This window comes from Saccostrea cucullata, unplaced genomic scaffold (genome assembly GCF_032062105.1).
Source record: "Saccostrea cucullata isolate Sc308-1 unplaced genomic scaffold, CSIRO_AGI_Scuc_v1 ctg3985, whole genome shotgun sequence".
Lineage (NCBI taxonomy): Eukaryota > Metazoa > Mollusca > Bivalvia > Ostreida > Ostreidae > Saccostrea > Saccostrea cuccullata.
The window spans coordinates 1-25,491 of NW_026932231.1; the positions used below are offsets into that span (position 1 = coordinate 1).

At 34.1% G+C, this 25,491-nt stretch overlaps 1 protein-coding gene and 1 long non-coding RNA gene across 2 annotated transcripts; one reads left to right on the forward strand and one right to left on the reverse strand.

Moving 5' to 3' along the window:
* Positions 1-110: 110 nt before the first annotated feature.
* LOC134234672 (uncharacterized) lies at positions 111-25,226 on the reverse strand (the record flags this gene model as incomplete). Its single annotated transcript, XM_062716733.1, has 19 exons — positions 25,063-25,226; positions 24,211-24,379; positions 23,773-23,947; positions 22,060-22,219; positions 20,223-20,272; positions 18,858-18,953; positions 18,092-18,288; positions 15,273-15,570; positions 13,821-13,921; positions 12,693-12,809; positions 12,288-12,430; positions 11,784-11,907; positions 11,107-11,275; positions 9,631-9,833; positions 9,255-9,383; positions 2,897-3,059; positions 2,154-2,336; positions 272-368; positions 111-159 (listed from the first exon to the last, which is right to left on the reverse strand). Coding segments are annotated over exons 1-19 (2,706 nt in total), but the record flags the coding sequence as incomplete, so codon positions are not given.
* On the forward strand, positions 6,353-8,053 carry LOC134234671 (uncharacterized). The gene is made up of 3 exons (XR_009985225.1): positions 6,353-6,539; positions 7,280-7,345; positions 7,666-8,053. It is a non-coding gene; the product is annotated as an uncharacterized LOC134234671 (long non-coding RNA).
* Positions 25,227-25,491: the final 265 nt, after the last annotated feature.

Below are 25,491 nucleotides of genomic sequence, written 5' to 3' on the forward strand. Positions count from 1 at the left end.
TGAACTCGAATCTGCACTACCTGGAGATGCTTGCATAAAATATGAACTAATGACCTTGGTTTTATAGGGCTATGAATAAACTGCCCACTTGAAACATTGCTTTTACTCACCAGAATATCAAGAAACTCCACAATCAACGCTGTCCACCCTGTTTGATGGCTAAAATAGAAACAGACATTAAAATTCAAAACTGGGAATGATGTGAACCCAAGTATGTTTCAAAAATTAAGTATTGAATAAAATTATTTTAAAAAGAAAAACTAATTCCTACCTGGCACCACATCCTCTACCTGTTTCGCTGTCAAAGTATTCATAGAACAACACCAAGTCACGCCAAGATTCTTCATGTTTGTACTTCTCATAGCTCCCTGTAAATCAATGAATTTTTACTGTAAAAATAAGGACAGTCAAACCTCATTATCTCAAGCAAGATGGGATCAAGAGAAAAACATATCCAAGAGTTCAAGATATCGTGGGTAAAAGAAAGAGTGTTATGGACTTCCAAATCACTTCTACATTTTCATGGTATGTGAGATATTGATGTTCAAGATACCAAAGTTCAAAAGTAATTTTTTTTCCTTGTCTTTCAAAACAGTGAGCATATCTTGTCTTTGGTATGTTGCTCTGTCTGCCATAAAGTGAATATGAGGTCCTTACTTTGTTTACTTTCAATTTGCGTATTTTTTGGTGCAGGGTCATATCAAAAAGACAGTTAACAGAAAATGAAATATTGAATAAGTGTATAGATCCAGAACCATACCAATTGAGTCAAACATTATTATTTTCCCCTGCCCATTACCAAATTTTGTGCCAGATCTTGAATATTGTGATTACATGTAAATATGGAGTCAATCTATTAAATTCATACTGGGAAACTAAAATATGTGAGTTGTGATAATCATAAATGATTATTGTTTGCATATTTAAGCTTATAATCTATTCTTTCCATCCAAAGTTTCCTAAGTGAATTATGCCTTATATTTAATATATTATACTGAAAGGAAAAAGAAACGCCTAATAGCATAATAGCAAAAAATATTTAACTATGTGGCCGAAAATTATGAAAGTTGGTCAGATGTGCATTTTGGTTACTGTGCACTAAAATCGCTGGTCAAAATTACTCAACCATGAAATGTATGGTGTCACGTAGGGGAAGAGATAAAAAGCCAAATACACGTGCATTTTGATGATGACAATTTTGTGATCACATTTTGTAGTGCCAAGAGATGCATTAGAGTTATAGACATCGTTTTCCGATATTTGCAGTCAGTATAAATTTCTTGCAATCATGGTATGGCTGACGAAAGTTACATTGGGTCTAGTAATTGAATTGCATAAATGAATAAAAAGACAACATGTTGCTGTGCAGTTTGTTTTTAACTTTTTTGGTTGTCAGAGAGTAATTTAAAAGGTTTCTAACCAACCATGAGGGTGACACTGGTGCGTAACAACGTCACATCAAGATAAGGCTTTTCATCATGTTACCTCGATTATTGCCAAGTCATTATCACTGTAACCGATATTTTTACAGTAGGCAATCCTACTCATATTTTCACCCTAATACTGAAAGAAACTCTCTGCTCTAATTTGTTACGCAAGCTTGGCAACTTTACATCGATTTTACTCTCACACGCGCGCGTATGCGTAATGTCTTTAGCATGTTCACATTGGGAAAATGTAGCTAGTGTTTGTCGATACTTTCTTAAAACATTCACGTGTACCAAATCAGCTAGATTCTGTAAATTCTATCCTAAATCGAAAATTTGTGGGATTCATTGGGCGAGGGGATTTGTTGGCTTTGGAATAATACAGCTACTCTCAACCATTAAGACTACCGTCGGGAGACTTGAATGATAATCCTATGAGAAAGATAAATGCTCTGATGAACTCAATGCACAAGAAAATCAAGGCTGTTACTGATGCGCAAGGGAGATGATAAGAATTTTTATTTTAATTTTGGGGGGTATTGACATATCAATTTCAATATCTCAGGAATTATCAGTCAAAGTAACACAAGATTTCGGTTACTTGTTGTTTAAAGTTGAATTAAAATGTTTGATAACAATACTGGAAAACATTTTAGAAATAAAAGTTTCAATTTTATTCAAAAGTTTATTATGCGTTTCTATTTCTTTTATACATGTAGTACATACCATGACAAGGTCTAGACTGTGTTTTACTATTTACAGTGAAGAGACTGGACACTCTACTACAGATGTCCCCAGCCATTTCTCCTAGTCTCATGGCAGTACCAGATAAAGAGGGGTGGATCATTCTGAATTTATCTCCATAGAAACTGTCCATCTTCATCAACATCTCCACAATCATAAAGTTCACTGAAAAGATATCTTATGTTTAGACACAATTCAAATTCTGTCTTTGGTTTATCCAAAAATGTATCAATACTAATAGGTATATTTTTCATCAATTATACTATACATGTAGTTCAATGTCAATTTAAAGGTACATGTACTGTGGATGAGCTCACAAAATGATATTCCATTGCTGCAGTTTTCTTTTCAATTGCTGTATTCATGAGCACTTCCCTCAAGTAATGGATCACTCATCAATTTCAACTGGTATAACCTTGAAATGACCTTAGGTCAAGTTCATGACACATCCTCAGGTCAGTCTTTGTACCAGGTGTGAGCTTCCACTGCTTTTCAGGACATGATTACACAAACAGACAGTCAGCATGTAAGACAGCCAAATGGAAATGGTTCCTATATATAACCACTTCACAGGATAAAAGACAATTTCTCCACTGTCTTGGTCATTTACATGCCATGGTCAAACAGTGCCTCTTCAGTGACTGTTTGACTTGCTGTATAGCCAGACAGGCCTCTCAAATGACTAACTTACTACCAAACCTGAAGTTTCTGTTTGTATGACTTACTACATAGCCAGATGGGGCCTCTCCAATTACTGTTTCCACCCATCAAGCCAGTGTCAGATTCAGCAGGGGCATATGTCACCTTCAGTTCTGTCTTATCATCCAGATCCAAGTATTCTTGCACCTCTTTGCTAACTTTAAGACTGTATGGATCCATTTCATAAACCTAAAATATACATGTACCAAGTACATAAGTGTACATAAACTTACTAATTATATCTCAAAATGACTAGACAGTGATTCCTTATATTTCCATTTCCTTGTGAAATAAAATTGTAGATATAGACTTTAAAAATGTAGACATAGACTTAAATTACAAGAGGACTTCCATGCCAATTTCTATAGTCCTCGACCAATGACGTCAAACACCTAGGCAGTCGCACGAGATTTACATGCATATTTGGCCTCCTTAACGTCAGTCACAGAGATAGATGCGCACGAGATTTGCATGCATACTAGTATTAGGCCTCCTTAGCTCCCGACCTATCGACCTGCCTAATTTACATTCCGGCAGAATTATCAAGAAATAAACTACCCCTAACTTTCAAAGAGTTATCACAGAGAAAACTAATCGAAATGGTAATATCAAGAAATCAATTCAAGTAACTTTCAAAGAGTTATCACAGAGAAAAAAATTAGAAAAGGAAATATTACCGTATAAGTAGAATTTTTAGCGAGGATTTAATTTTGGCATTATTAGCGAGGGTGCCAGGATCGCTAAAATTGAATATAGCTAGAAATTAATTGCGTTTTATTTGTAATAGCTTCTTCAATATGCATTTTAAAATCGCTAAAATATCATCTCGCTAAAAATAAATTACTATTTTTTAAAAATAAATTTGCGTCTCGCTAAAATTTCCACTTATATGGTATATAGTATTAATTCTTAGCACTAGTATCCTTAAGAATGTCTTATATTGTAAAACCAGCTAGAATATATAAATGGTATGATGGAAACAAGTACTTTATGCTGTACAAGTAGGATTTTTAGTGAGAGACAAATTTGGCAATTTAGCCTTAAAAATCAGGGTATAACTTTAGTGAGGAGTAATTTTAGCATCATGCAAAATGTCTCCTCTATTAATAGTGCTGAATGAACTGATAATGATACCCTTTTTCAGCAATTTCAATATGCTTAATTATAATGCCAAAATTACTGTAAACATACTATATTTGGCTGCCCATACAAAAAAAAGGTACATATAGGCATACCTTTTTAGTGCCTTTTCTGTGCCTAATGTGTACCTACTATTATAGGTACAGAAAAGGCATACCTATTCTGTACCAAAAATGAACTTAATTTTTTTCTAGTGTACCTAAAATGTACCTAATTTGGACTTTGTCATTTTACAGTGTGCCTGAAATGTGCCTACTTTAGACTTTGTCATTTTTCAGTGTACCTAAAATGTACCTAATTTGGACTTTGTCATTTTACAGTGTGCCTGAAATGTGCCTATTTTAAACTTTGTTATTTTTCAGTGTGCCTAGAATGTACCTATTTTGAACTTAGATATTTTCCATCTTACCTACTATGAACTTTGTCATTTTTCAGTGTGCCAGAAATGTACCTATGTTGAACTTAAATATTTTCCAGTGTGCATAAAATGTACCTACTTTGGACTCAGTCATTTTTCAAAGTGCCTGAATTTAAATACTTTTTTAGATGACTGGTTCTTTGTAGCTGGGTGTGGGTGGGGTGGGTTGTAGGGGGCTGGGGTTGAATTATCATTCAACATTTTGTGCATTTAATTTTTAATAACATTATACTTCAGATTTCACATCATTATTTCAAGTCCTCAGTATAATATATAGCGGTGTTGTGGAAAGAAAAAATGGGGAGGGGTGATAACATTGTTACTCTCAAATGCCAAATATGTAATTATCATTTATTCAATTAATCTTCTTACGGAAAATAAAAGGTAAAGATCCATTTCTGTTCTTAAAATATGCACTAGTTTGTCTTAAAGAGTGTCAGTTCTTAGTAACTTTGATTAACATTCTCTAAGACATAGGGGATTGTCTTATAAACACTATACAATTATATTGACCTTTAACACCCACCCCCCCCCCCCCCCCCCCACTACACACGCACTTGCTAAATTATTATTATTTTTTTTTTACATGTCATGTTATCAAGTTTTTGCATTTATAAAACTAATTCTGCAATACTGTGAAATATGTCAATTAGAGACAGGAAATCACTTTCCGCTTGAACGCATACAATACACAGGTAATCCACAGAGAGATCAGGTTTAGTCCATGCACCTAGTGAAGTGGACACAAAGTCATGTAACCAACAGCCAAATCTGCTTAGTTACGATGCTTCTCTGTATTATTCTTGCAGTATAATTCTATAATTTCTTTTGCTCTTAAATAATTTAATGATAAATGAATGTTTTAACTATGTGAATAAACTGATAAACTATTAAGATATAAAACGTTTTAAAAACTAAATACATTTTTTTTTCAAAACCATGTTTGCTAGCAAACCCCTCTAGTTGTAACAGATACAACTTTTTATGATAAATTATCATTAATAAAATTTATATACACATCTCTATGTCCAGTAGAGGTCCCATTACGCGATCACTGCATCTCTATCTCTATCTCTCTCTCTCTCTCTCTCTCTCTCTCTCTCTCTCTCTCTCTCTCTCGTACATTTTGTAACTACAAAAATGTTTGGGATGTTTAGATTAATTTTATAGGGTGAGAATTTATATCCATTAGACCAGTTACTGGTGTATTTTGAAATGGACTTTGTTTATCTTTGAATGCAAAACGATGTCGATTTCCTCAGTATTCGGTGTTAATACCGGATGACCTTCACCCTGCAGAAATTGTTAGTGTATCACATGTAGTTCTCCAGAAACCACAAACATGACAAAACGGTGATTTCATTAGATTTTTCAGCTCAACATGAATGGGTAAAATACAGAAGAATAAATTACAGAATGAAATAAATAGAGATGCTTTAACTTTTACCGGTAGCAGGGACCTATATACTGGTAGTATATAGGTCTCTGCCGGTAGTTAGGCAGTAGCAGTAAAAAAAAGTGCACATTTACAGAATTTTCATACAAATAATAGCCCCCAAGATGCACAAAATACAGGTGCTTATCATTTATAATTATTCACCATGTTCACATACTAGGCATTTATGGATTGTATACTGTAATAATTTACATACATGTATTTCGATGTTTGTATCACTCTCTGGTGTTAGTTACATTAATTAAGATTTTATAGTTGAAATCTAACATGAAAGAAAATTATGAATAATTAAAAAAAATAGGGGGCCTAATCAATTTGAGGGTGATTTGTTATGTAAACAAACACAAAATAGTAATGGCGGTCAAGATGGCGGTTCAATTGTTTGCCCAAAATAGCCACGCTAAATTTCAAGGATTTCTTCGCAATCGGCTTTCAGTTTAAGTTGGGGCTTCATTAAATAATTGTTAAATGTTCATTGTTATAATTATAAATTGTTTACACGAAATATTTTATGAATAATTTAATAAATTTTAATAAAATCACGTGACTCCAGCGAAGTCTACGATTGGTCAGTGGAGAGCGCGGACATTTCTGAGACGTTTTGAAAATTTGCCGAGATGAAAGCCTAAAAAAGAAATCGGAGAATTATAGTTCGGTAAGTCTTTATTTTCATGCTGCTTGTTGTTAGTGTATTTGTGCACGTAAAGAATGCATTAGAATGTGAATATCAAGTGTAAATTTTACGAAGTTCTAGGTAATTGTACCGTAGATTTTTGGTTTGTTTTGATTCAAGATGGCCGTGTAGCCAGTGCTACAGCCTACACATGAATAGAAGACATATAAATAATAATTATTTTGTTTAACCTGATGTGTAACTAGACATAAAAAGTGTTTCACAGTTTCAGAGTCTTTTAAAAAAAATAATACCAGTAATTAACGTGTCAATATCGCGGGAACAGGTTATGTACAGTAGCCTCTGCATGAGCATGGCGATAATAACAAACAGAAATTCAAATGATCAGTGTGAAAATTTAATCATTGGCATATTAAATTTGAAATATAAAGTAAAGGCACTATTTAAAAAAAGGGGGGGGGGGTTCTTACATGTAATAGTTTTAATTTAAAGTATCAAAATTACAGCATTTATAAAACATAGTATAACAAAATTAACTGATTTGAATTTATGTTATAAGTTTACATAAAATCATTTAAACCCCATCTCTCCACTTGGTTCATGCCAGGGAAAATGAGGGGGGGGGGGGGTATGACACACATAATTTATTTAAGAGTGACAATGTTTCAGTATTATATTTAAAAAATATTATGTATACAAATTAGTGTAAACTTTGTTAATAATAATGTCAGATAATTTCATGAACAAACTTTCTTTTTCAGCAAAATTCTTGTCCCCTGTAGTCATTGTAAACTTGGGGGAAATGCATAAAGACTTTAACTCTGTCAGTAAGTATGAAATCTAATCTGATTTTGAAAAAAAATATAAATATAGTAATATAGTAAAATTAATCACCACTTTTCAAACTCCATTGTAAATTTTAGGAATTTTAGATGCAGATCGTAACAGGGTAAAGGGGGGGGGGAGTGTCCAAATCACTTTTAATTGATTAAGTATATATATACATTTAATTACATAATATATACATAATGCAAGTAGGAAGGAAGTTCCAGACTCCCTGGACCCCTTCCCTATAGATTCACACATTGGATTTAATATTTTTGAAAATAATTTCAAAGTGAAGACTCAAGAGCAACAACTTTTTCAGAATTGAAGGGAATGGCATGAAAGAAGGAATTGCGTGGTACATTCAAATGGAGGATCAATTTTTATAAGGAGTCCAGATGAAAATCGCAACTGTACAGAAATGAGTATTTACCCTGGTAAAAGGTCTATTACTGTGCAGAAAATTCTGTGGTGCCAATTGGGTAAAAACTCTATGAAAGTAATGAAGATTACATGAATTGCACATGCAGCAAGTGAATAATGTGTGGCCAAAAAAAGGACATGAAATGGAGTATACTTTCAATACCTTTACGGTGTCTTTGTGTATTTACATTGCATTAATTATGTTTTGTATATGCTGAAAAGGTGTGTTTATTTTTTTCTTGCAAAGAATGATATTACAAATATCATTATTTTGTTAAAGGTAACAATATTAATTTTTTTTAAATATAGGAGATTTGTCATATATAGATTCCGTTTTTAGAGCTCGGATTTAAAATAGTTATTTTTCATATATATTTTCATGTAGCATCATATAATAAATTTTTACTTGTTTTTACTTGAACCTGATAATAATTGTTAAATTCTTCCTTAATATAGTCCTGCCCCATTCACAAGGAATGATAAGTATGTATTTTTCATGTTAGGCCAAAAATTTAAAAATTTTTGTTGGAGAAAGAAATTTTTAACTCCAGGGTTTTGTGGTTGATTTGTCGACAAAAGCCCATTTTTTGATATGCCTAAAATGTACCTTTTTGTTTAGTTATGCGGTGTGCCAATATTGTGCTTTTTTTTAGTACCTAAAATGTGCCTATTAATGATTTTGGTACAATATAGGTACCTTGTAGGTATACTTTTGGTATACCTCTGGCATATTTTTGGCACAGCCTTGAAGGTACCTAATAGATTGATATGTGGGCACTTTTTAGGTATGCCTGGAATGTACCTACTGGTCTAGTTAGATGGTGTGCCAATATTGTGCTTTTTTAGTACCTAAAATGTGCCTATTAATGCTTTTGGTACAATATAGGTACCTTGTAGGTACACTTTTGGTATACCTCTGGCATACTTTTGGCACAGCCTTGAAGGTACCTAATAGATTGATATGTAGGCACCTTTTAGGTATACCTAAAATGTACCTATCTGACTGTTAGAATTATATGCCATACTATGTATAGGCATACTTTAGGTATGCCTCACTGCTCAATCGAATGTTTTATGTGTGCCTAAAATGTACCTATATGTGAAATAGAAAAAAATGAATCATTGAAAAGTATACCTTTAGTATGCCTTTTTTGTACCAATTTGCTACCTATACTTGAAGAAGTGGTTCCAAACTTGTATACTTTAGGTATACCTTTTTTGTGCCTATATTTATCAAGAATAGGCATGCCTAATCTGTACCTTTTTTTGGTATGGGTGAGTATTCTTTTTCGCACTTTCAGGGGAGAGAAAATTCAACTAATTCAAGTACAACGCTAAATGTCTTGCACATGTATACATAAATAACAACATTGAGAAATGGGCTAAATCAAATTGCACAAACTTGTTCAGAAATCCATTTCCACCACTCTAAATATAATACATTTACAGTAATCTCTTGCAAAAAATTTTGCTTATGTGGTAATTTACCTTTGACAAAGATCTTATTCCAAATGGAGAGAGAAACTCTTCCTCATCCGTGAGGTGTTTCAGAATGTTGTGAAATCTGGCCTTGGGCACTGCACAGAGGAGAAAGTCCCCATCCTCATTTCTGTCTATCTACAAATAGGAAATAAAAACAAAAGATAAGTAATGGTAAGTATGGTTAAATTTCAATACCTGAAAACCTTTATGGACTGACAATAAAGTAGAATGAAAAACTTTATGGAGGCTTTGTGAATAGGGTCCCAGGTGTTTTCAGAAACAGAGTTTTACCACATACATTTGTTCTTTCATAAAATCAAACTGATAAAGAGGTGTATGTAAATTGAGCTTTTTTGAAAAAAAATCACAGATGATCTCTTACAAAAGGTGATTTCTTTTCCATCAGATTCTCCAGCTTTTCCAGTATCTTCTTCCCTGGTTTGTTTTTCAGAGAAGACATTTTGATGTTCAGACAGGCCAGTGCTGGAATAATGCCGACTAAAGAACGCAGGGCAACAGGAGTTCTGTCCCCTGATTCTGTTTCTATGACATCATAGTAGAATTTGTCATGGGGATTCCATAAACCTGGAAGTATTAAATAATCATCTGCAATCCTGAAGGAGTAGTGTTGGTAAATCGGACGATTTTTAGTAACCGGTTACTCACTCAATCTTCCGATCGAGTATCCGGTTACTCGGATGATTTGTTCATATGTATCATTTAATATCTCATCTTTTACTCATCGGTTCTAATAAAACACAAAGGTATTGTGAATTAGCTTTATTTATAAACTTAAAAAGAACATGCATGCAATATCTTGAATTTTGAATATAATTATAATCAAAAAATTAATTAAATCAGAAGAAAAATAAATATTCAATGTTTCACGCTATTTTACAATGGCGTTCATCAGTTTAACTTTTCAACCCCCGATATATGTCACGATCAAAGAGAATAATTATTTAGAAATTTGAAGTCACGATAACTCCAATTCACATTAATTACATTTTACAGGTATAGAATCAGCTGTTCTTTAAAAATACTTCCAAGCTATACATGTCTTTGGCGGCATCTTTTTAAATTATTTAATGAGGTAATTATAACTTGGGTCTTCAAAACTTGTATAACCTGCTGGTAATCCAATTAAGCTATCAATTAAGTGTGAAAATCAATCAATCGTATTAGTGAAACCATAGATCATTAAGTCTAATGGTAAAGACAAATAGAGAAATGTTTATTTGTACGCTTATAAACAAATAAACATTTTATTTTTTAGTTATTTACCATATAAGATGCATTTTATCCGAGTAACCGAGTAGCAATTTTACTAACCGATACTCGCATCGTTCGACGGTTAACCGGGTACTCGTTGCCAACACTATGAAGGAGATTTATCTCACCATGATTAAAAGTTAACATACATGTACATGTACTTATATATAAACATGACTTGTATAAATGTACCCCAGTGCTCATGAATTTTAATGGTTTCAATTCTTTGTGAGATGGTCCCTTAACTGTTAGCATTCTATACATTTTATATCTTGATCTCTGCCCTAAAAACTTATTTCACTGAAAATTCTTTACCTTCAGGCTTTCTATTGATGAAGGTATTCGGAATGGGTGGCGGAATGCCCTGAGCAACAACTTAAATAATAGATTTTTTAAGCTAAATTGAGCCAAGTGGAGTGAAACATGTCTGGACAAGTGATATCAGATGGAGGGACATACATGCCTAAAAAATCCCTCTGCAAGACAGGGCATAAATTAATCCTCAAATAAGAACATGCCAGATATTACCTTTGACCCTACCATTAGTATTCTTTCTAAAATGTATTGTATTTATTTCAAGTCATACCTCCATCACTGATGCTTCTGTTCATGGCTTCTGCAATTGATATGAATTTGTCGAGATAATTGACACATGCCCTGTAAAACTTGTGATCCGCCCCAGGTTCTGCAGACAGTGTCAGGGCTATTTCAAACATGGAGAGAGAGAAGAAGGCCATCCAGCCCGTGGCATCTGCCTACAATCAAATACAGTCAAACCACGTCATCTCAAACTTTGAGGCATCTGAGTATTTGTAATACTGAGGTAAAAAAAACGCATAAGACGAGAGGTTCATGGGCCACAATGCTCATCTGAGTAACTTTAGCCATGCTTTTCTTTATACCAACTTTTCCCAAGGATGTTTTGTTACAAGTTTGGGTAAAATTGGCCCAATGATTCTTGAGAAGTTGAAAATTAGTGAAAAGTTTACAGACAGACGGATGGACAAAGGGTGATCAAAAAAGCTCACTTGAGCTTTCAACTTAGGCTAGCTAAAAAAAAAAGTGAATGGAACTTCCAAATCACTTTGACATATTTATGGTTTTTGAAATATCAATATTTTAGACACTTTTCAAAAAATTCAATTAATTTAGTCAAATTAGAAAATCATTTTCAAATCATCAATTTTTTCTTCAATAAGACTATTTGTTCCCAGAATTACACATCCACAAACTATACAGAACAAGAAATGATGGTATGTGTACCTGTATCAGTGGATAGCCCTGCTTAAGGTGGTATGACCTGTCTACAATACTGATGTTGTCCAGTCCCAGGAACCCGCCAGTAAAGAGATATCTGTTGTTTCTAAAGTGCATCGACTTGAGCCACCTAAAATAGAAGTATATTATTTTACCCGGTACTTTTTATTTTCCATCAATTGATTGAGGATATGGCTATTATCTGAGAAAAAAAAATTGGAATTCCATTCATGCAAGAATACGCTGTGTCAAGTTTGGTTCAAATTGACCAAGCGATTCTGGAAAAGAAGATGAAATTGTAAAAAGTTTACAAAGACAATGACACACAATGAACAAAATTTGATAAAAAAAGAAGAGAAAAAGCTCACTTGAGCTATTACCTAATTTGAGCTAAAAAAAAAAATAGGGGTGGGGTGGGGTGGGGCTTAAGCATCTAAGCCCTTTGGGAGACAGGTGATCTTAACACTTTACTTCTCAGAGTGACAGGCAAATTGAATAATTTGAAAATACCACTGATAATTCAGCTGTAATTTCTGGAAACTTTGCTTTAAGAATTCTTTGTCTGCATGCCCAGTTCTGGAGAACACATGGTAACACGACCAAGCATACACTGGTGGGAAGGGTATGTCCATATCCCACTCACAGCCTGGCATCTGAATAGAACAAGCAAATAACTGTATACAATTCTTTGCGTCAACTTTTATTTGCGATGCGTCGTTTGAAATCATTTTGTGATGTTTAATTTTCATGACTGAGATAGGGGTTCCTTCGCGGAGATAAAAATTTGTGAATTAGAGGTCGTGAAGCTCACAAATACTTCTCACACATGAATAAAAGTTAGTTTACAGTATTGAGATACATAACAAAAATGGATAAAAATACAAAGATATTTATTTGAGATAACAAACAATTCACCTGTCCATCGTCCTTCATAAATTTCTCACTCAGAAATAACAGGAGTTGATTTTTGGCAAATCCTGGATCTAGTCTGGCATACGGCACCATCTGAAAAGCTGTATCCCAAGTGGCAAACTAGAAAAAAAAGTAAAATATGAAATTTTACTGCTGCACCACTGAATTACTTTGCTAGTACTGTGTTGAATACTTTTTGGTGTACAAGAATTTTTATGTACATACTGAACCCACATTTCATTAACTTTTGACTTATACTATGGGATCGTTGCAGCCCGGAGGACCGGGCTGCTCTATACATATAAGTTTAAGTGTTGGTATATGGGGATTGGGGTGGGAGTAGTTATTTAGAATTAAAGGTTTTCTAAACATTAAAAAGATTGTTAATCGAATGTTCTTTCCGTTTATAAATTACATGATACTTAATATATTTTCTTCCATAAAGTGAAAATGTAAAAATATATGTTTTTCATATTTAATATATAAAATTGCTTTTCATTTACTATCGAAAAAACGACAGGTCCTTTTTTTTTTAGAACATCGAATTTTACTTCTCGGATAAAAACGTACTCTGTACAGTTCGTGTTTTACATTCTAAAATTGAAAAGTAATACATTTTTAAATATAGGTGATGCGTGTGTCTAACTTCAATTTATATTTTATGCAGCCAATATTTACTCGAGGAATTATTCAAGTTTAAAATGGTATCGTTTTTGATTGATTTTTATCCGACTACAAGTTTTCAAAATATTCGCGACTATCGTCTCCATTAATTAGACGCATGCCTTTTAACACATATCGAAGCGGTTTGATGATCAAGACTCATTTTCATTGTTTACTTTATATATTTCCCGGGCGACAATTGCTGGTTACATCAATGTTTTCTTGTTTTAATTGTGGGGAGTCAACGTTCATGGGCAAGCAAATAAATATGTTAACAAAATGATTGTTCCTGAGCGTATAAATTCATGGATAAAACAGACCCACAAAATTCTTGAAAATTGCTCCCTCACAAATATCAATGATTCCATGGTGATTTTATAAGCAATCATCTTATTTTTTTATTTATCCTTAGACCATCTCTAAGGTTGTATAGCACAAGCTGTATTAAAAAGTTCTGTAAAGACATACCCAAGGGAATTCCCACTTGTCTGGAACAGCTAACACGTCATAGCTGGATAGATGAGTCCAGTCTTTGTTGCGACACAGAACATCCCAGTTTATTTTCTTATCTAAAATAAGCAAATGATAGAGATGATTGAGAGAATAAAGGGAGATAATTTAAAAAATCTCTCAGGAAAATAAAGAAATGCACTCTAAAGAAAATAATTTTCTATTAACATAATAATTAATATCAAGTTTTACATTAAGACTTGGTTATAAATAGAGATTTATAACAATGTGGACTTGTATTTCTATTTTAAACGAGAGGCCCATGGGCCACATAGCTCACCTGAGCACTGTGGCTAGGAAAAAGTAGAAATTGGTTTATTATTGAAAAGTTTAAATCCAAAAGTAGTCCCATGACCAATCATGGCTTTGCTATTCTTGAGAAGATGATTTTTAAAGAATTTTCTTATATATGTCTATGTAAAACTTTGATTGGCCATTGTGGCTCTGCCCTACCCCCGGGGGTCATGATTTGAACAAACTTGAATCTACACCACCTGAGGGTGCTTCCATATAAATATGATCAATTATGGCTTTGCTATTCTTGAGAAGAAGATTTTTAAAGAATTTTCCTAAATATTTCTATGTAAAACTTTGGTTGGCCATTGTTGCCCCGCCCTACCCCTGGGGGTCATGATTTGAACAAACTTGAATCTACACTACCTGAGGATGCTTCCATATTAATATGATCAATTATGGTTTTGTTAATCTTGAGAAGAAGATTTTTAAAGAATTTTCCTATATATTTCTATGTAAAACTTTGGTTGGCCATTTTGGCCCTGCCCTACCCCAGGGGGTCATGATTTGAACAAATTTGAATCTACACTACCTGAGGATGCTTCCAGGTAAATATGATGAATTATGGCTTTGTCATTCATGAGAAGAAGATTTTTAAAGAATTTTCCAATATATTTTTGTTTAACTTTGGTTGGCCATTGTTGCCCCACTTACCCCCGGGGGTCATGATTTGAACAAAATTGAATTTACACTACCTGAGGATGTTTCTCCATAAGTTTCATCTTTCCTGGCACAGTGGTTCTTGAGAAGAAGATTTTTAAAACATACCACCAAATTTTCATTAATTCCCAATTATCTCCCCTTGATTGAAGGCGTGGCCCTTCATTTAAACAAACTTAAATCTCCTTCACCCAAGGATGCTTTGTGGCAAGTCTGGTTGAAATTGGCCGAGCTGTTCTTGAGAAGAAGTCGAAAATGTGAAAAGTTTACAGACAGACAGACGGACAGCTAGACAGACAAACGCCGGACAAAATGTGATCGGAGAAGCTCACTTGAGCCTCCAGCTAAGGTGAGCTAAAAATCCACACAATTGTCATGCATCCCCCCCCCACACACACACACAAATGCATTCTTTCAAAAAAAAAATTAGAATACATGATGTGTCATATTTCTTACTTTCACTTTTCTCTGCCAACTCTTGCTTCAGTATTTTGAATTTATGTTTAGCAACAAAGCCTTTATACTCCTTTTCCTTCATTAAATCACAACATGGGGATTCCATTAGAATTTTTACATCCTCCATAGTAAAGCTGCCGCCATGAGGAAAAAGCCAGCGATATTGGTTTAGATGATACTCATCAAGATTTTTTCGCCAACTCCCAACATCATAACAATACAACTGCTTGTTCCACAGAAGTCCAGCAAATGCTTGTCTTGCCACTAATTTTTGTTCTGGTGAAAAATTCTGTAAAAGCTAATAAGAGAAAAAAAAACATCAAGAATTTGTACTTAAAACTTGTAATTGAAAATTTTTTCTTTGAAACATGAGTCATATCATTTACAGATTTACAAGTTTCAGAGTGAGAATTTTATCGATTTGTGCAATAATGGGACAAAAAAGAACAAGAGGCCCATGGGCCACATCGCTCACCTGAGAAGCTTTGAACATTCCATTCTTTACCAGATTTCCCCTTGTTATACATATTGTGACCCCACCCTACCCAACTGGTCATAATTTAAACAATTTGAAATCTACACTACCATAGGATGCTTTGATACAACATTGTAAAACTTTGATTCCCCATTGTGGCCCCACCCTAGCCCCGGGGGTGATATGATTAGAACAATTTAGAATCTACACTATCCCAGGATGCTTCCACATAAGTTTCAGCTTTTCTGGCCCAGTGGTTCTTGAGAAGAAGATTTTTCCTATATATTTCTATGTAAAACTTTGATTCCCCATTGTGGCCCCGCCCATCCCCCAGGGGTCATGACTTTAACAATTTGGAATCTACACTACCCTGGGATGCTTCCACATAAGTTTCAGCTTTTCTGGCCCAGTGGTAATTCTTGAGAAGAAGATTTTTAAAAATTTTTCCTACATTTTTCTATGTAAAACTTTGATTCCCCATTGTGGCCCCGCCCAACCCCCAGGGTTCATGATTTTTACAATTTAGAATCTACACTACCCCTGGATGCTTCAACATAAGTTTCAGCTTTTCTGGCTCAGTGGTTCTTGAGAAGAAGATTTTCAAAGATTTTTCCTATATATTTCTATGTAAAACTTTGATCCCCCATTATGGCCCTGCCCATCCCCCAGGGGTCATGACTTTAACAATTTAGAATCTACACTACCCTGGGATGCTTCCACATACGTTTCAGCTTTTTTGGCCCAGTGGTTCTTGAGAAGAAGATTTTTAAGGAGGCTGGGGGGTCAACAAATTAACCACAAATTAACCATCAGATTTATCTTATTTTTTTAGATACAGTATCTTAAGCTGTCAACTATCATTTGGCAAAGAAAAATTTTAAAAAATTTAGTTTTAAAATTTGATCTATTTCTATATCTTCATATGGAGCTCTTCTTCTAAAGGAGATAAATATAGCCTAAAAATGGCCACAACCCCCCAGCCCCCTTAAAGATTTTTCCTATATATTTCTATGTAAAACTTTGATTCCCCATTGTGGCCCCGCCCTATCCCCGGGGGTCATGATTTTTACAATTTAGAATTTACACTTCCCCAGGATGCTTCCACATAAGTTTCAGCTTTTCTGGCCCAGTGGTTCTTGAGAAGAAGATTTTAAAAGATTTTTCCTATATATTTCTATGTAAAACTTTGATTCCCCATTGTGGCCCCGCCCTATCCCCGGGGGTCATAATTTTTACAATTTAGAATCTACACTACCCCAGGATGCTTCCACATAAGTTTCAGCTTTCCTGGCCCAGTGGTTCTTGAGAAGAAGATTTTTAAAGATTTTTCCCATATATTTCAATGTAAAACTTTGATTCCCCATTGTGGCCCCGCCCATCCCCCGGGGGTCATGATTTTAACAATTTGGAATCTACACTACCCTGGGATGCTTCCACATAAGTTTCAGCTTTTCTGGCCCAGTGGTTCTTGAGAAGAAGATTTTAAAAGATTTTTCCTATATATTTCTATGTAAAAGTTTGATTCCCCATTGTGGCCCCGCCCTATCCCCGGGGGTCATGATTTTTACAATTTAGAATCTACACTACCCCAGGATGCTTCCACGTAAGTTTCAGCTTTCCTGGCCCAGTGGTTCTTGAGAAGAAGATTTTTTAATGACCCAACCCTATTTTTGTCTTTTCTTGATTATCTCCCCTTGTGAGAGGACTTGGCCCTTTATTTTCGAAATAAATTTAAATTTCCCTTCACCCAAGGATGCTTTGTACCAAGTTTGGTCAAAATTGGCCCAGTGGTTCTTGAGAAGAAGTTGAAAATGTGAAAAGTTTACAGACGGACAGACAGACGGACGGACGACGGACAAAATGTGATCAGAAAAGCTCACTTGAGCCTTTGGCTCAGGTGAGCTAAAAAGGAAAAGAGGCCATGGGGCACAACGCTCACCTGAGCACTTTGGCTATAGGAAAAAAACAGAAATCAGTTCAGTATAAAAAAAGTTTAAATCCATAAGTGTCCCAACCTACGCTTAAAGGGGAGGGAGGTATGATTTGGACAAACTTGAATCTACACTAGCTAAGGATGCTTGGATATTTCTTTGACTAACCATAACATTTTTACCCTTTATATTTGAACTTAAATGAATATCAATATCTGAGGATGCTTCCATACAAATATGACCAGACAGACGCTTGACAAAATGTGATCAGAAAAGCTCAATTGAGCTTTCAGCTCAGGTGAGCTATAACAAAACATATCAAAGATTGTTTATGCAAAACATTTATTTAACTTTGTTCTACATGTATTAATGCTTTACAGTACATATATTTCTTTATCCAAAAGTTTACTTACTTGGTTATAAAACTCCTCTGCATTCTTCTTACAAATGTCTAAAATGCCCTTTGGTGAGGATTTTGACTCTTTCCTTTCTTCGAACATGGACCAAAAGATTTGTGTGGAATTATGAGGTTTGACTGTAACTTTCATCTGACAACCAAACTTCTCTATGTCTTCGCAATTGTTACTGGGATCATCTTTTTCTTGATTACCTATATAGACCAAACAATTATAAAATGCATTCTATAATGTTTAATTCAAATAAATGTGGCAGTCAGCTGGGCTCGATCACCAGTGGCTGGATAGTTCAGTCAGTAGAGCACCTGACTGGAGATCATTTATGGGGCCTCTGTGTTTGAATCCCAGTCTGGTCCGCTACACTTTCCTCATCTCCCATTACACAATAAAATGCTTTGGTGGGGAATTAATCTTACAGCATTAAATGCATAACCCACTTACTCAACATTTCTCCCCATACTATCAAGCCAAAAAACTGATTAATCTGATGTATAAGTTGCACAGAGCCATTACACTGCTGACCTACAAAATTTTTTTTATTCATCTCAAACATTTCGTTCTTCATGCAGATATAAGTGAATCAATTAAAGGCCTGTGGTAGGTAGGTTGTGAATTCTAGATTTTTACCTATCAAGTAAGATGGAGTCCCTTTCAGTAAATTCAATTGTTTAAAATGTCTGATCAGAAGAAAATTGTCCAATCTGATGATTTTCTACTGGACTGTTTTTTAAAAATGTTATGCAAAGATGTTTTAATCCTTTACCAGTGCAAATAACATCTGTAAATTGCTTTCCCTTTCCCAGGAATATCTTATCCTGATAGACTTCTTGGTCACAGTCAACTCGGATTCCAAATTTTCCTGCAAAATAGTGAAAAATGGTCTTTTACTTATATGACAAATATTCATACTCCAGAAAATAGAATTACACACAATATATGAAACTAACTAAGAGCATCTTTAGTTAATATAAATTATATTGTGATGCTTTCTGTATCCTTCTTAAAAATAAATTTCCTCATTTAAAGTTTGTCTGTGATTATAGGCAATTCATTCATCAAAGAAAGGCACTGAATGACTGAAAATATTCATGGAACTATTTTCAATAATGTACATGTTATGAGCCTGTAGTGTAAAACATAGAACAGTTGAAAGAGAGACCTTAAAACCAAGTGTGCATTAATTATTATACTACTTGTGACAAGGTTGATGGGAAGTATAAAGTATTTTAGTTAAAGGTCACTGGAAATTTGAATATATTGGGGGTAGGGAGGAACAAAATAGTTCAATACATGTATAGGTATGTCACAAAATGTGTTTTCTGTTGTTTTTCTGATAACAAAATTAATAAAAAAAAAAATTAACATATAAATCATCAGCACATTTCAAATCTGCATTTTTTTTTAAACTCAAACATAAAAGATGCATTTTTTTCTGTGGTAGATACATATAACAAATATGTTTCTCACCTGTTTACAAGTAAATTAAGCCTAATATATATTTTATTTTTATTGTACAAATGACTTCAAAGATCTTCAAAATCTATCACCTAGTCAAAACATGCAATCCAAACACATGGAATGTAACTCATCTCCACTGGGTTTCCTACTTTATAGTGTATGTTTATACAAGTACCATTTAAGGACAAGTATCAATAAAATTCCAATTTCAAGATTTACATTATAAAAATTAAGATGACAGAGGAATCAAAGGCTGTATCTGATTACCAGTGACCTTTATAGAGGAAGAAATCTTAGACAAACAAAGATAATTGGGTGGATTTTAAATTTTAAATTTAACATTTTGTGAAAAAAAATCATTAGAAGGAAATGTGAGGGAAAACAGCTTGAATAGGTTAAGATCCTCCTATTTTTATTTGAAAAGCTTACTTGCCTCCTTTTGCACAGGTGAGCTAATAATAAGAATTTGAGGAAAAGGGGTGCCAAGGCTCACCTGCTGTTAATCTCATAGTTCTGCATCATACATATATAGGTATAAAATTATTGGATTTTTGTATAATGTTTCATTATAGAACATAAACTTCATAACAAATGATCCACAAAATGTAATGAATCATTAAGTTGGATGTAAAATTATTTTAATTAAGGTCCATAAAACATACATGTATACCTTTAGAATAATCCACTCTAACTGTTTTGCCATCCTGGGCCAATGAAATCCTGGAAAAATAAGCAATTCATTATCTTATTAAAGTCTAGATTCTTTGAAATTGCAGAGCTTACATAAATCTAAGTAAAGGAAGATCCAGGTCATAAAGAAGGTCAAGACCAAAAATACTGATGAATTTGAATAACTCTCACCAATATGTACCTACGTATGAAGAAAAACATGTAATTTTGAATACCAGGTAGTTTCTTCAACTTGAGCTAAGTGCATGTTTAAAAAAGTGAGGTGAAGGTCAAAGGGAGGGTGAAGGTGAAGATAATTTTTTAGGCATTTGAACAGTCCTCACCTATATGTATCAGCATATGAAAATTGATAAAAAAATATCTTGAACAATTTCTTTGAAACTGAGCTAAATACAAAAAAGTAGGGTGAAATGCAGGTCAAGTTGAATAGCCTTCAACAACATATATCAACAAATAAAGTTTGATAAAATAAAAGCTTTGATTTTTTTTTTCAATAACTGCACTAAATGCAAAGTGTTATGATGGATAGATGGATGGAAGAATGGTCAAACAGAAAAATGGAAGGAAGGACTGAAAGATGAAAGACAAACAATTCAAACACTATATATTGTAACGAGACCGAGGGTATCGTGTAATAAACTCGTGGGCCGCTATTGGTTTTCTGGTCACTTGGTCGAGGTTTGATGGTTCCGTTGGTCACAGTTTATATAATGGTTAATAACCAATTTTTGGTCACTTGATTGGTAGACGTAATGACCAACTTTTGGTCACTTATTTGGTTGACGTAGTGACCAACTTTTGGTCACTTATTTGGTTGATGTAATGACCAACTTTTGGTCCCTTCTTTGGTAGACGTAATGACCAACTTTTGGTCACTTAAAATAATGTTTCTTAGGAATAACACTTGTTAAAAGTTTATAACATTTATTAAGACGATCAAATGGTCCACTTATAAACACACAAAATGGTACACTGTAACTTGGTTGGTACAACGTTATTTGGTTAACAAAAAGGTGACCAACCGATGGTCAATACAGGACGTTCCTACTAACTTGGTCTCCTTAATGGTTTCGTATACATAGACTTGGTACCGTCTTATAACCGAAGTATACGGAGTCGTTCCCAAACCAGGGAAGGCTGTGTGCTCCGAGTCGCTCCCCACAGCCGACTGAAGTCTAAACCCAAAACAGCTGGTTTATATAGCCAAAAGTTGTTATGATGACGTAAGAGACAATCAGATATCTAAATTACGTCACAATCAATACAATCAATAAGTTAGCGGGTTTTAACCAACAAAATTACCTACTAAATTAATAACGTTGTACCCATATAAAACATACAAAATACATCACTTTCTCATTAAATTATACATGTTAAATTAATAAAGTCATTAAATCAATTATTGTTCATTTCTTTCGTTAACTGTTCATTGACAATTATTTACGGAGTTTATAAACATCGGGTTCAAGTTCCATATATTCCAAACTTGTAAACAAGAATTAACCCGAATTTCACAGGTACACTTTGTAAAATGTAACAATATGCTCTGAGCTATATTCATGCCCCCCCCCATACAGAAGCACTATAGGAGTCTACACTTGTGTTATATTTGACCTTTATGCTTCCTTATGCCAAGGTCAAGAAGAAATCTCCAACTCAAGTCAAAAGTTGTAAATTGTTTTAAATTTCAATAAAATTTTAAAGTTTTTCCCCTTTTCATGCTGTCAGTTTTAATTTTCAAGAAAGAGTTTCAAAGAAGAAATATTCATTTAATATATAACAAAAAATTTATGACTTTTATTTACAAACAAACTTACGGATGATAATCTTTACAAAGGAACTGAGGGAGAACAGTGAGCTCTGCTGATTGGTCAGAATGGTTTGTGATTGTGTAACAACAAACAAGATTTCTCTCATTCTCAGGATCTTTCCCATACTCCACCATAACATCAAAGTACTCATTGTCATCAAATATACCTACACAAAAGTATTTTATGGTACAGTTCGATCAACATTTTAAATGTGAGATCAATATCAATTATTTATTTTTTAATTTATTGGGAAACAAATCAGTTGCCAGGAATCATCGTCGGAAACCCGCGGTCGGTCTCGCTTCACCAGGAATCTGCTATATCCATAAATTTGCTATATTAATGTACTGAGGAATTTTTCCTGCATGTCCCAAGTACTGTAAACCAACTATTATTCGCGTCATCTTTTATTCGCGAAGCGTCGGTCTGAAATCCATCCGCGACAATTAATTTTCGCGACCGAAGAAAAATTCTCTACAAATAATTATCAAAACTAGAGCCGAGCTCGTTGCAAAGCAACGAGTAGGTCTTCCGTCCTGTTTGACCGGAAGTAGCTTTCATTTTTAACAAAAATGAGAAATAACGCCTAAAAATGGTTTGAATCTTCTAAAGCTATGTTAATTAATGCAAAAATATGCAAAATTTTTGCTACTTCCGGTTTAACCGGAAGTGATGACGACGGACGGAAAATTAATTTTTATGCTCCCAGAGACATATGTTACCCGAAAACTTGACAAGAACGGCAAAAATAAGCGTTTTTGACTACTTCCTGTTTGACCGGAAGTGACGTCGCCGGACTTATTTTGACGACATAAATAGATTAAGCTTGACATTTTGAACAACTTTGCTTCTTTGACGTATTACAAATTCTCAATACTTTTTGAGATATCAATTAAAAATTTCTGGCCCCTTTAAGCCCTTAATTTTAAGGGCCAGCCCCTTTTTCGAGATATCATTTGAAAGGTCTTGGAATTCCACACTTCTTTTGTTCTATATGTTTTAACAAAATGTTTCAAGGTAAAAAGATATGGAAGAAAACGTGTTAGAAATTTTGAAATTCACGATAGGGCTATTTTGGGACCATAGCGAGCGCCGACGTGCGGCGTTTCCGGAAAAAGCAAAATGCGAAAGGCACATCTACAGACCTAGGTCTATCATACCTGAAAGTTTCATATTTCTATCTTAACCCATTTTCCAGAAAAACTCTGGACAACCTGAACCTTTAAAATTCATAAAATCGGCAATATCTCAGACCGGAAGTGACGTCATCAAAAAAGAAAAAAAATGCATAAGGTTCAAGTGATGATACATAAGTCCTGAAAGTTTCATGAAAATTCATCAAGCCGTTTTCGAGAAATCGCGTGCACAAAATCGGTAAGAAAAAAAACAATAATAAAAGTGAAAAAGAAACCTAAGAATAACAGAAAGGTCTTCCGCTGAAGACGGAAGACCTTAATTATTGGTTCGCGGCAATTAATATTCGCGAGCAAAAGTAGGTCGCGGAACTCGCGAATATTTCTCACACGCGAATAAAAGATGGTCCACAGTATTACATGTACACTTTTATCATAAAACAGGTCTAGACTATCTGATTCTGATAAACAAGAAATAGTCAATCCTTCAAAAAATTTCCTTACATTTCACATCAACAGTATTTGGCTCAGGTGAGCTAAATGGAGCTATACATTATAAATATCTTTTTCAAAATGTTAAAAATACCTGTATCAGTGAGTTCAAACTCTGGTTCTTGTTCATTTCTCTCCAGGTTCATCTGTAGGAGTTCATCGTATGGGAACTCATTCTGGGGATATCTGTATAGGGCTTTCATGTACGAGTGATCGGGAAGCCCGTCCAAATAATAAAACACTTCCTTAATGTCTTCACCATGGTTACCCTGTAAATTAGTATATGTGAAATACTCCATAAAAGATAGCTGAAAAACAATTCCTAAAATGAATATGTTGAATATCTATGAGTGGAATCTTAAGTCGGAGAGGCAATTTTGTTAATTTGACCTTAAAGTTAATAAGACGTTAAAATATCCAATCATTAATGTGGTGCATGATGGCAGACGAATACCAGTTTTAATATATCACCTGAGTAACTCAGGTGGCATACAAAAAATATTTGTAGATATTTAAGGTTGAAAGAAAAAACCTGAGGTCCAGATAGTCCAAAGAATCTCTCTTTTAGGAACTCATCCTTGTGGTTCCATAAACTCAGTCTTGTGATTAAAGTGCCTGATGAATCACAGAATCCAAACATGCCATCTTCTCCATGTTTATAACTCCTCTTCCTGGCATCTTCAAACGGAAAACTTTCCCAGCTATCAAAGACATTACAAACACCTATCTTATATACTAGGTACACTATTATCTTCCCATATCTTTTTTTTACCACAATTAATTTAAAAAATTAACTTTTTTAATCAATTTTTCTTCTTAATTCACTTGACCTCTGCCCATAAAGCACTGTGATCGAGTAAGTAGTCATCATGCATACTTAATCTGGAATTATGCTGAATAATTATAAATCAGTGTTCATGTTGACTAGGACAAGTTCTGTCTGCATGAATTTCATTCGGAAAATAACTGTTGGCTGGGCCACAATACAGAACTTGAAGAACTTTAAATTTGATTGCTTTGAAGGAGACACTATAATTGGATAGTGATATATTTTCATAATGCACCTAAGATGTTAGTTAGAATAACTGGTCTGACTGCATGTGGCTCAGGCTAGCCCTCACCGTTAAACCGGGTCCATATGACATTTATCATTTCAACGATAGAACATTTTATCTACTTATACACTGTATGTAAGATTTTTGATTAAAAGCAGTAAAATTCTTGTTTACGAAAAGAATCAAGTTTTTTCTTCTCTTGAGTTGCTTAATAAAGCTTAAAGTGGTAGCTGTACTGGACCTATTCAGTGTTAGTATAGCATCTTATTTATCTAAAATTTCAAACGTTATACGTTTTTTTTTACCTGTGTTAACAAAATACTTTTCACCTGTTTCCATCGGAGCTAGTATCCTCTCTAACAGTTCCCCACTGTCTGTTAGAAAGATAAGGTCCCCAAAAAGGGTTCGTCATGTTTGGTAAAAGAGTGTAACTTTTTTTTCTTCAATATTTGGCGTTGTTAGTGACCAATTTCTATTTTCACTTTTGAGTCTGACAGAATGACAAACCCGACCTATTAAAAAAACAATCCTCATTAATCATTTTTAACGGGTACCTTGCTTTAATTTTACAAGATAATATGAATTACTTTTCGAACGTCTATACGTTAAAATATTGAAGGTTCTAAAATGAATATAATCACTCAATATAATCTGACTTTTAAACATTCAGTAAACCTAACCCGATGTAATTAACTGACGTTTCCTAAGGTTGTGAAATACTTACCGGAGAGAATAAAAACAACTTATCTTTATGGATC